Genomic DNA, 13,377 nt, shown 5'->3' with positions numbered 1-13,377 from the left:
AAAAAAGTAAATTACAGCCCAAATCAGATTAGCTTAACCAAAAATCAGAATTAATGGAGTCCAGATTAATGATATTTTATTATACTTTTAAAAGGACATGAGAGATTAGCATAAACAGGAATGTTCTCTAGCAAATTCAAAGGATGACCTCTGTAAGCACAGCTAAACATCTGCTTACCTTATGATTAAAAATGCGCCCATGAGTTGAAAAAAATTAGAGAAGAGAAAGTCAATTTTTCTAACTAGCAAAAAGGCCTTACCTCCCAGAAAAAAAGCTGACTTATAATGAATTTTGTGGTTGAAGTAGTAAGAATCAGATTTAACAAGGCTTTTCTTGATCCTATGTTCTTAGTGGATTTCCCAGTTTGGCAGATAGGTAGAAATCAGCATTTGCAAGGTTTCACTTCCAACCCGTGTGGTTCTATTTTCCAGTAAAATCACATATGCTGACAGGCATTTCATCTCAGCCCACTCACTTGTTTTACCAGTGGCAGAAAAGTGGCATTTCCCTAATGGCTTCCTTCTGGTGTTGGGTTGAAGTTATAAAGTAGAGGAATTGTGTCTGTATTACCTAAAGAACTTTCTTTCTCCACAGTACCTTTATAGTGACCCCATCAGCAGAGCTGCATGGCCATTCACATGGTCGCCTACATTTTGCTATGCATCAATAGGTAGTGAAAGAAAAAAAATGAGCCTCTGTTAATCGGCGACTACCTACTGTTGTCCCAATACCTACAATGGGTTCATGTAAATATGTTTTTTCCTTATCTTAGAAGCTTTTGTAATATCTGGTACCATGCATTCTATTCATAAATACTTGTTGAATGAAAATTAATGAATGATGGTGGTCCTTCATTCCATTCCATTAAAGTCAACTTAGCAAATATTTATTTATTGTTTTTTGTCTTCTTCGCATTATGTTCAACTCTAGAGACTAAAAAAATAGACACTGTCTCTGAGCATGAAAAGCTCACAAACTTTTTAGAGTAACTAATGGTAGGATTTTCAGGTGCCATGAAAAACAAATAGTGCTATTATTTTTAGATGATTTATGAGGGGGACTACCAAAAAACCAGGGTAATCTTCTAGGGGGTGGGCTTTCGTAGTACAGTCTTCTCCTGCCAAGTGAGTGTTCTAGAAACCCATCTGTATCAGTGTACCAGTTGGCTTTGTTGTGAGAGGCTGCGTTCAGCTTCAGTGAAATTTTTTTTTAAGACTCAGTGAGTTTGCCCATTTCATGATGGGTGATTTAGGAGCACACCTACTCGCACTGTGCTGAGTGTTCAATAGTTTTTGAGCAAAAATGCCATGACCCCCATTTCCCACTCTCCCTATTCACTGGATCTCATCTTGAATGACTTTTTTTTGTTTCCCTGGATGAAAAAAATGTCTCGATACATGTATTGCAAGAGTACTTGAAGGGTGACTGAAGTTTAAACATGTAAGAATAAATACACAAATTTTTATAAATAAATGTCAATTTTGGGGGGGTCCCCCCATGTATACTTTCAGATGTCCTAAAATCATTTATTCTGACAATTCATATGATCTGCTTGTTTTCGGCCACATTTTCTTTATCACATGGATATTCCTAACAACCAGTAGGAGTCCTTAAGACACGATTCCAAATATTTTTAAAACTCTGATGTTATGTTCCAGTAATTCTTTTAGAACAGGATGGACAGCTTACATTTTTAAATCCCTTTCCTCACCAATTCCGCACCTGTACTCAGAAAGCTAACTCTGGCTGGAGACAAACACAAACTTTTTGACTGGTACTACTTTGTTCTCATGACTACTAACCTCAGCTGGGCCCAGAGAGCCAGCCAGCAATCCCACTAATGTCTCACTGGCCAAGTCACTTCCCTACTAAGCCAAATGATTACTTCGTTATGTTTTCTCTCATCTCTGATCTCCAACATCTTTCATTCTCTATTGATGACCTGTTTCCTATTTCTCTGAGAAAATAGGAGCAATGAGAAATACTACAACCTCCCTTACCTGCTGACACATTGACATCTGTACACACATACTTGGTCTTTTTTGCAAAATGTATTGGATCTATCTTTAATATCTGACCTCTTTTTACTACACAGCAATCCTGGTCCAAGCCACAGCACCTCTCATCTGAGTTCATACAAGAACATCCTATCCAGTGCCCTAGCTAGGGGTCTCCTATAGCTCACTAGTTATTCACAAGTAACCAGTACAATCCATTTCAGATGCAGGTCAGCTCTGTCACTCCTCTGCTCAAAATTTCCCATTTCACTCAGAGATCAAAACCAGGGCCCTTCAATGCCCTGTGTGACCTTACAGTGCCTTCTAAATCTCCCCCTTCTCCATAACTCTCTGATCTCTTCTCTAACCCGTTTCCATCTCCCTCACTCTACCAAGCCTCCTTGACCTCCTTACTGTTTCTTTGAACCAGACAAGCAAGGTCCTGACTCAGGGCCTTTGCATATTGCTTAGAATGTTCTTCCTAAAAAGAGCCACAAGACTATATCATTTACTGTTCTAATGTCACCTTCTCAGATATACCTTTCCCATCTCCTTAAAACAAAATAAAACAAAAAAATCCCCCACCCTTTATTTCTGACACTTCCTAACCCCTTTTTGCTTTATTTTTCTTCTGAATATATATCACCACAGGACATACCATATATTTATTTGTTTCTACCAGAATGTTTGGAATTTATTTGTGTCATTCATTGTTGCTCATTTATATAGTATTTTAATTTAGAAATTCTTTTATTACTTGGTGGTGTATGGCTGGTTTCTCTTTTCCTCCTTGGAGTTTTGTCTAAGTAGTGATTGGAACATAGTTTGAGTATTAAATAAATATTGTTCAATGAGCAATTAGATAAACAAAAGACACTATTCACTTCTATCACCATAAATTGGCAGTGTTTATTGAAAAATCTGTTAACTAGCACTAGAGTTAGGTGCACAGAAAACTTCAGAAGTACATAAATCATGCTGACTGTCTTTAACAAATAATCTGTCATGCATTAATTAGCAAGCAAAGAAAAGAAATAGAAATAAGAAATTCAAAAACTTTGTATTGTATACTTTTATATAAAAATAGTCCTAAAATACAGTCAATCATCATTATTACTGAAATCTTCATCTAAAATAGTGCTTTGTAGTCTAGGTGTCAATATGAGAGTAGGCTTTAAAAGGAAAATTAAATTACCTAGTAACCATGGTTAATGTCGGTTTAAGAATACATTTTCATTGTGACTTACAGTCTTCAAATGTGTGGTAAAAAAATTAGCCACAAGCCAATTAAAAATATGCATGTGGTTTTCTCTAACTGGAAAATACTCAAAGATGCCCTACTTACTACTTACACATAGTTGCCATTTTCTTATTTTCACATTTTAAATCTTTCTTAGTATGAGGTTAGCGCACCTTATAACAAAGTCTCTGCTAATTTATTTATGTTCCACCTTATTTTAGAAAGACTATAAGGCAACTATTCAAACATTTGAATTTATTTGTTTATTTATTTTGGCTTTCGAATAATGCCACAAAAATTTAATTTGTAGCTCATTTTTTAAATGATTTTTATTGTATTTTTTCCATTACCATTTAGTCCCCTATACTCCTCTGCCCCCAGCAATCACCTCACTGTTGTCTGTGTTCATGAGTCCTTTCTCCTTTTTTGCTCAGTCCCTCTACTTCTTATCTCTCCCCCACTTTAGTTGTCATATGTTCTCCATCTATGAGTCTGTCTCCATTTTACTTGAAGTCCAGTTTGTTCATTAAGTTTCACATATGAGTGAAATCATATGGTATTTGTCTTTCTCTGACTGGCTTATTTCACTTAGTACAATGTTCTCCAGGCCCATTCATACTGTTGCAAAGGGTAAAGCTGTCTTTTCTTTTTTACAGTAGAGTAATATTCCATTGTGTTCATGTCCCATAGTTGTTTTATCCACTCATCTACTGATGGACACTTGGGCTGCTCCCATATCTTAGAGTTTGTAAATAATGCTGCAATGAACAGAGGGATGCTTATGTTCTTTCATATTAGTGTTTTAGATTCCTTTGGATATATTCCCAGTAGTGGGATCACAGATTCATTTTTAATTTTTTGAGATATCTCCATACTGATTTCCATAGTGGCTGCACCAATAGTGCAAAGGGTTCCCCTTTCTTCACATCTTCACCATCACTTCTTTGTTGATTTATTGATGACAGCCATTCTGACAGGTGTGAAATGCTATGTCATTGAGATTTTAATTTGCATTTCTCTGATGATTAGTGCCATTGAACATCTTTTCATATGTTTATTGGCCATCTAAACACTTGAATTTAATGGCAAGATTTGACCTCAGATACAAGCACTATAAAATATCACTTGTTGAAATATGGCAATTTTTAAATTTCATTTTTATTTTTTTAAATGTGTAAAACTCACATGTCATAAGTACCATTTAACTCATAATAATAATTGTATTCCAATAAGCCCCCTTATTATGTGTGAAGATGACTGCTCCGTGCTTTCTTATTTCATTTACTCATTAATGTCACTTACTCATGATAAAAACACTGTTATTATTTCTGTTTTTACAGATGTACATAGAGATTAAATAACTGGCTTTAAGTCTCACAATTTATCAAGGGGCAGAGCTGAAATCTGAACCGAAGTCTGTGTCTAAAATCCAAGCCCTGTGCTTTTCAACACCATGATGATAGGTCCTTCTTGCCCTCTCATGGTGCTCGTGGTGATCTTGCTGGTGAGAGGAAAAAGGCACCACCGGAAAATATGCCCTGAGAGTTAAAACCTCAGGTGAACTAGACAGAGTAGCTGCTGACACCTTCATACTATATATGCCCTTTACCTACTCTCCTGCCTCTGTCAGCCTTAGAGACATTTCTCAATTGCCTGCTGAGGTTGTCCTGCTCTGGTAGTGACAATAACTTTAAAAAACAGAAATATAATTTATGTAGTATTTTGATTTATACATGCATGTATTATTTGGTAGTGCAAGGCTGGTTTCTCCTTTCCTCCCTGGAGTTTTGCATCTTAGCAAGCGTAGCGCTCTGGATTCCAATAAATCTAAGTGGCTGGCAAGTTATAATCCTGGCCAGGAGACAGTGGGCCTGGAGAAATCTGGGAGCTGCTGTATAGACACATAATAGTAATAGGACCTGAAGTGGAACCCTAGAGATGAGAGGCCAGTGATTTTGTAACTGTTTGTTTTTCACAAAGCCTATTGGGTCGGTTCCCCAGGACAGAGAGTAGTTGATGGTATTAGATAAAGAAATCAAGCCATTGCTTGGAACAATGCAGAGAAGATGGACATGACCCCTGAAGAAAGATGACGTACAAATTTGCGAATCTATTCATTGAATATAAGAATGTAGGGTACTTGTCTTTTTACCATTGCTCAAATTCCAAGGTTATATCCCTTCTGTTTTAGAGTATCAAGTTCCTTTCAATATGCAATACAATTAAGTTAAGAATCTACAAGTAATGTACGAAACAGACAATGAATATACAGATAGAACTAGACCATGGCCCACAGCTACCAAAACAGGAAGGAAATATAAGAAAACAATATATTTTTAAATGCTGCACCTTCTTTGGTTGTCTCTTAAGGGTGACGGAGAGAAAATTATTAAAAATGGCAAAGTGAGGATATCAGGCAGCATGCTGTTAACAATAATGGAGTAACTGGCAAGAAATGCTGGTTGTCACAAAAAGATCATTTAGTTGGAAATCTGCTATAGTTCTGGTCTTAGACATTCAAATGCAGCTCACAGTGAAAGCATAGACATGTGGTAGCCATGCAGATGGAGTAGCAGCTGAAGCCAAGATGGTGACTGAGTTGAAGGAAAGAGCTGAGGGCAAAGGCGAACACCAAAGGCTGACCCTCAGTGCAGTAAGCGAAGGAGGGAGGGGAACCCAGGTGGAAGGTTGGAGCAGGGACGATGTCACCAAGCAGGCGTGAAAAATAGATATAGGAGCTCTCACTCAGAAGCTAGGAGAGGGTCCAGTAGCCAAGGGAACTAAGAATTTTAAGTACCTAAGAGGGACAGTTGCTAAAAAGAGGATTCGGAAGCCTTCACCTTGGAATGGATTTTAGAAGACTAGTTTTAGAAATGGTAACTCGGATGCAGTAACCCAGGACACAGGAAATCTGACTGAGAAACTCAAAAAAGGGGAATAGAAGGAGTTGGCAGTGCAAAGGGTTCAAGAAATGGAAACTCAGTGAAGTCTAGTAAAACCATATTCATGTTATGAATGGACTGATCATAGGTGAGGTGTGTAAGCGTCTGGGGGGCCCGATGCTGACCCCTGCAGATCTCCCTGAGCTCTGAACAATGAGAGGAACCACAGAGTCGGCTGGTGAAAATCAAAATATAAAAAACATTTATTTAAATATTTAAATAATTTGTAATGTTTACTACCGATGAAGCTTGATCATGGAGTGTATGGTTTTGGTATGCGGCAACCGTGAACTTTCTAATCCTGATCCTCTCAGAATAAACAGGTTTGTTGTTGTCACCCCTGGTCATAGCCAGCACTGGACAGCTGCGGGCCCCCAAGTGGGAGACTCGCTCCTCCAAACCTTACAGTATATTGGAGGGGTGGACTAAAACAGTGACCTACCTTTCTGGTCTTCTGACTCCTGTGGGTAGAAGAAAGAAGGGGGGGCCGAGGTGCACACACCCAGTTTTTCTCAAGTAGAGGCACCTTCACTTTCAAAAAGGGAAGCGAAAGCAAGGGGCAGGACAAGAGGCTGGGGGGTTTAATGCCAGTCTCTCCTTACCGAAACCAGAAAATGAGGGAAGAAGCGCTGTCCAGTACCCTCCTCTCCACTACTCCCACCCCCTACCCCCTTAAAATATTATAGAACAGACATTTTTTTTTCTTAAAGATTTTATTTATTTATTTATCTTTAGAGGGGAAGGAGAGAGGGAGCGAAACATCAATGTATGGTTGCCTTTTGTGCGCCCCCTGCTGGTAGTTAGCCTGCAAGGAACCGGCCTGCAACCCAGGCATGTGCCCTGACTGGGAATCGAACCTCGATCGTCTGGTTCGAAGGCCCGTGCTCAATCCACTGAGCTACGCCAGCCAGGGCAGAACAGACATTTTTTGAAAAGAGGATCAAACTTTTTGTTCAAAGCTAATGAATGTCAGTTAAGAAAATTTTAAGTTTTAGCCTTCATAAATAACACTTGAAATTTTACCAAGTTTAATTGGTGGGCTAGAGATCCTCAATTATTCAATGACAAAACCTTAGATAAATATACTTTGAAGCGATGATTTAACAGCTCTCTACCCCTCGCTCTCCTCTAACTTCTCCATCCTCTTCTGCAGCCAAGGACTTCCTTTTCTCTCACCCAACCAGCCACCAGTTCCAGTCATTTTTTTTGCTTTCAAAGTTTATAGGAAGCCTTTTTGACCTGGTCTGCCCCACTTTATTTCCTATGCTTTCACACTCCAGAGGACTCAACTTGTTGTACTTTCTCAAAAATGGCATGTGATTTCATTTATTTGTTTCAGAATGTGCTGGGGTTTTTTTTTCTATCTGGAAGGCTAGTCATCCCATACCCCACCAGATCTCTCCCCCTATCAGCTCCCCTCATCCCACTCAGGTCCTTATCCTGCATCTGGTGGAAACGTCAACTCAAAGCCCTTGCACCGAACCCCTACACACTGCTCCTTTCCAGAGGGTGTTCCTTTATTTCAAGCTACATCCAGGGTCCACTTATACCATATTTTTCTTAATGGAAGGAGTCCATGAAGGCAAAGTTGTTTAGGGCCCATGAAAGTCACACTGTGGCCCTAGATGGTCTTAAATTTCTTGTTTTAAATTTTCAAAATAAAATCAGTAAACCATTTTTCAGTAAATGTTGAATTCTAAATGTGGGCTGAAAAGGTAGCATCAAAAAAATGAGGAATAATTAATTCAAGCCAAATGTAATTGGTAATTATAACCTTTTCTTTTAAAGTTTAGAAACAGAAGAAGAACAACACTATCTCACATCAAGTTACATTAACATCTCCACTGATTCATTACAAGGAGGCAAGAAGTATTTGGTTTGGGTCCAAGCTGCAAATGTACTTGGCACAGAGAAGTCAAAACAACTGCAAGTGCACCTGGACGATATAGGTAAAGAATGAGAAATTCTACCATGTCTTTCCAAATAAGCAACTGGTTTGCGCTGACCTGGTTAAGTGAAGTCTAGATCTGAAAGGACCTCCCTGAAAGTTCCCGTAGGTCATGGCAAAGAAAACAAGAATTAACAGTACCTATAATTTCTATGTGGGCATATGTGTTTTAAAAAATGTTTATTGACAACTTTCTATCTTCAAGCATGGTTCTAAGGGCTAGAGGGAATAAGATGGACAAGGTGTCTGTTGCCCTAAGTATCTTACCGTCAACCAGAGAAGATGGAAAGAAATAAGAATTAGAATAAAGTGTTACAAGTCTTAGGTTGTGAGAAGCACAGTATTATAAAAAAGTCTTCTGTGTGCCCTACTGTGAAAGTTATATTTTTATTTTTTATTTTGAAAAGTTTTACAAATTACATAGAAAATTGTGGAGAATTATGTTGACATCTCTATCAATCAAGTTTAACAAATATTAAAATTTTTGCTTCATCTATTTTTAGACTTTACCTTTTAAACTTACAATAAAGAATAAATATTTCTTACTTTAATCTACAATAGTATTTTTAATAAATGTCTTCAACAGTCACTTACTGTTGGGGATTTAGACTGTTTTCTAATTTTCACCATTATAAACTACCACCATAAACAACCTTTTGGCTGAAGTTTTGCTTATAGTTGGCTTTCTCTTTAAGATAATTCCAGAAAGTAACTGGGCCTTTCACCACTACATCCCAGCCCTAAAGGCAGAGTTCAGCCAGGAGCACCAGGTGTGAATCGCCCACTATGTGAGGATCCCAGTGCCAATTATTCCTGTTTTTATCGCACTCGTCTACCCTTATCTGTGGTTTCACTTTATGTCATTTCAGTTATGCTGGGTCGACTGTGGCGCAAAAGTATTACATGAAAAATTTCAGAAATCAACAATTAATGAGTTTTAAATGGTGTGTGATTCTGAGCAGTGTGATGGAATCTTGAGCCATTCTCTCACATTCTGCCAGGTTGAGAATCATCCTTCTGTCCAGCACTTCCACCCACTAGGAATCTGCCACCCGCCTGTTAGTCATTTAGTAGCCATCTTGGCTGCTGTCACGGTGTCCGTGTTTGTGTTCAAGTGTCCCTTAATTTACTTAATGATGGCCCCAAAGTGCAAAAGTAATGATGCTGGCAATCCAGATGTGTCAAGGAGAAGCTGTAAAGTGCTTTTTACTCCTTAGAGTAAAAAGTTGAGTATAGTACAAAAAGGTAGTATGAAAGAGAGAGAGAGAGAGCACACATTCACATAATTTTCGTTATAGTGTACTATTATTGTTCTACTTTACTATTAGTTATTGTTATCAATCTCTTCTTGTGCTGGATTATAAATTAAACTTTATCACAAGTGTGTATGTACAGGAAAACACATAGTATAATTGGGCTCAGTACTATCTCTGGTTTCAGGCATCCACTGGGGGTCTCAGAAACTATCTGCCGCAGATAAGGGGGGACTGTACGAAGGATAATTTCAGCAAGCTAGCATTCATGCAGTACTTTCTTCAGTGCTAATTGCTATTACATACGTTATCTTATTTAACCCTCACAACAGCCTTATTTTGTAGAAGAGATTATATGCATGTATACATGAGCAAACTGAGGTCAAGCTGCATTCGGAAATTTGAGATTGCAGAGCTAGGGGGCTTCTAATTACAACACCCTCAACTCCTATCCTCAGTTTTATTTAAATGCACATTACAATGTGTCTGACAACCTTCCTGCTGTCTAATGATTTAGGGGATGTGACGCCTCCTTTTGGGGCACAACATAGGTATTTTGGGAAGATCACTAGGGTCTGATTGGAACTAGTATCTCAACTTCTGTCTTGACTAAACTTGACTATCTCAACTAACAGGATTGGTCTAAAAGTCTATCATGATGCTCTGAATATTGGATTTGAAAAAAACACTGTTGACTATGGTGATGAAGAATAATTCCATTGCAGTGTATATTCTTGAAATTACATTTCTCTTGCTCATGATGTATACATTTTTGTAAATTTACATTTTGAGGTAGGATGAGATAATATGCCCTTTTCTTATAACAGATTAACCTTGATGGATTACTGATGATTAAAGGCTATCATGGCTACTATCTTTCTGGCAATATAATTTTTAGTAACTGAATTATTAGTAGAAGTACTATTATCATCGCTGTGATGTTATTATGATCTTAATATCATTGAATTGTGTTCCAGACAACAAGCATATCACATTAAATTCTGGAAATGATCACACATGGTATGTATCTATTTTACAGAAGAAGGAGATGAAATAATTTGCTCAAGGTCACATAGCTAGTAAGGACAGCAAGATTTCATCCCAGACTTGTTGACTTGCCCTAGTCGATTACCATCCCACTTTCCATGAAAGGAAAATCTCATCTGGCTGCCACCTGCAAATCTGACTTCTCACACTGTGAACGAGGGAGCCTCTTGTTTGGAGCTGTTATTTCTCCTCCTCTTCCTTTCTCCTGTCTTTCTCCTCTTCCTCTTCTCTTTCTTTCTCCTTTCTCATTATCCCCAAAATGTAATGGTGTAGGCGGCTCTACCCAACAAAGCCACCAGGATATTAACAGATGAGCTATTTTCACTTGTGACCCTTTAAGAATGAAATATTTCAAGCTAGATAAATGAACCATTTTATGAAATTGAGGACAGCAGACTCTCCTGAGAGCAATTTCTACCTAACAGCTATGAGACTGGGCTTTAATTAAGTTACAGAGGCTGTGTTGAAAGGCAGAGCTGAGTTAATAATGCAGTAACATTGTGCCAAAATGACATGTGAGCAGAATGATTAAACTTCTCTTGTAGAGAAATATATTTGAACACATGAAGGGCAGTGTCTTCTGGCTGCTATTTTGAATATTAATCCCCCCAGTGAATAATTATGGATAAATACATGTCTTTGGAAAGATACCAAGAACTATAATCTGGTTCTTTATTTTAATATAAGTGGATACTTCAAATGTGGTATCTATGATGACCTGACAATTTGGGGGAAAAATCTTTGGTTTTTTAAACAAATATTTCATAGCAGGCAAAGCTGAATAATACATTGTTTTGTACATAAACATATATGAGGTAACAAATGAGAGGAATAGCATTATTACCATAAAATTAAGGATAGATGTTACTTCTGGTGGGAAAGGGAAAGGAGGTTTGGGAATAGTTGTTCAACCACCAATGAGTGTCTTTCATAGGATCTAATTTAGTTTATTTCCCAAATAGACAGTCAGTTATTTCATGTCTGTCATTTACTTTTTATTATAAATATTTTATTTTGTGGTTTTATTATATACTTTTATCATATGCTAAATTCTCTTTTACATTTGGGTCTGTATTTGACAGTTCTTTTCAAAATGTAAAATCTTTGCCCTGGCAGGTGTGACTCAGTGCATTGAGCACCAGCCTGCAAACCAAAGAGTCACTGGTTCGATTCCCAGTCAGCATACATGCTTGGGTTGAGGACTAGGTCCCCAGTTGGGCGCATGCGAGAGGCAACCACATACTGATGTTTCTCTCCCTCTTTCCCTCCTTTCCCTTCTGTCTAAAAATAAATAAATACAATATTAAAAAAAATAAAAATGTAAAATCTTATAGGAATGCTTGAAACCTAAGCAACAATAGCAAACATTTAACATTTGAGTCTTCTGTAACAAACAATATGTTCAAGTGCATATTATATAATACATTTATTTGAAAAAATATAAACTCATCCAACATCCAACTTGAAGTTAGACCTCTACTGCATTGACATGCCTTGTGCTAAGGCTCTATCTTAAATATGACTTACTACAACCTGCATGTCTCATAGGACTAAAGAGAATTTTGGTTCTTTTCCAGACTATTTCTTTCTGCAAAAGAATGCTTGTGCTGTTATACCAGTGGCAGGCCAAACTTAGAGGTGGGAGACAGGAGAGGTGAAAAACTTGCAGCCCTGAGGGTGCTTGAGTGGTCCCAACTGGTCCCAGAGCCCCCAAAGAGGTCCACGTCCCTGCATAATGTTAGCTTGCTCAGAATGCCCAGATGGGGTCCACTCCCCTGACTCTAGAAATCTCTGAATACTGATTCTTCTTACAAGAAGCTTATAATAGTAAAAGCAAATCAAGTGTGATATTCAGATGATAAAATTTCAGTACAGTAGCTCTTTAATTAGACTAATTATGCTACTACTATTTCCGTCCTATGCTAGGTTTAGCTCAAGGATTTCATTCTAAGACTGTGCTACTAGAGAGCAAGTTTTTAATTTTTGTATTTCTCTATAAATTATATACCTATGAACACAATTTTAGATGATAGTTAATAATAAAACAAAAAATTTCCCAAAGAGTACTTTATAAATTTAGAATATATGAAAAGAAAATAAATTTCACAGAGGACATTAAACTCTAAGAAGGGTCCTTAAAAACATACATAGAGACTCCTGAGTTCTTTGTTAAATAATACATCTAGCAAAGTCATAGATTTTTATTGTTCTAAGTGTGCATATAAGAGAAATGGAAAGTGCCAATGATTCTATTCTGTTCAGACAGAACACACTTGTAAATATTTATACATTTTAGAAATATAGATATTTCAGTTATACCAGTACTCCTAATAAACAAAAGTACTAGTAAGATAACCAACCAGAATTTCAGTTCCATTTTGAAAGTTATTATCAGAGAACAAATCAACAATTGGTAAAGTCTTAAAGAGTATTGTGAGACTTGCTTTGTTCAAATCTACTTTCAAGTACAGGTTTATTTTAATGAAGAATAAAACAAGTTAGCAATAAATGTAAAGATTCATACAAATTTCCATATAACACTGTAAAATAAAAATATTATTGTAAAAGGTTTAAACTTAATAATTTATCGAATCAATCTTTGAACTAAATTTAAGATGAAAATGTCATCTCTCCCTAAACAGAAGCAAGAAAGAAGAGCTACCTCCTTTATTTCTATTTTACACTCTGTTAATAAGGCCAGGCTCTGGAATTTCATTAGTTATGATTATAAGGGTGTGGGAGGTGGGGGGAAAGACAAGAACGTTAGAGTTCCTTTTAAAAGAACTGAAGAATGGGCTGAATAAATGAAATTTTACTTAACAGCCATAATTTTCTCCTACATAACAGAATAGAAAACCAGAAAAAAATTAATCATTAATTAGATTACAAAATTTTTTTAGTACTTTGATTTTAACATGTCTATAGATTGATGAAAAGTTACACATTTTT

General features: G+C 37.1%; 1 protein-coding gene across 1 annotated transcript in view; it reads left to right on the top strand.

Moving 5' to 3' along the window:
- IL23R (interleukin 23 receptor) overlaps positions 1-13,377 on the top strand; it is a 66,683-nt gene that overhangs the window by 16,051 nt on the left and 37,255 nt on the right. Inside the window, exon 5 of the mRNA XM_037044273.1 lies at positions 7,969-8,129. Coding sequence (XP_036900168.1) covers positions 7,969-8,129 — 161 coding nt within the window. The remainder of the gene's footprint in view (positions 1-7,968; positions 8,130-13,377) is intronic.

Source organism: Sturnira hondurensis, unplaced genomic scaffold, assembly GCF_014824575.4.
Source record: "Sturnira hondurensis isolate 20B ecotype Veracruz unplaced genomic scaffold, ASM1482457v3 Scaffold0000648, whole genome shotgun sequence".
Lineage (NCBI taxonomy): Eukaryota > Metazoa > Chordata > Mammalia > Chiroptera > Phyllostomidae > Sturnira > Sturnira hondurensis.
Note: the sequence above shows the minus strand (reverse complement) of the source record. Positions and strands in the feature narration are given on the sequence as shown.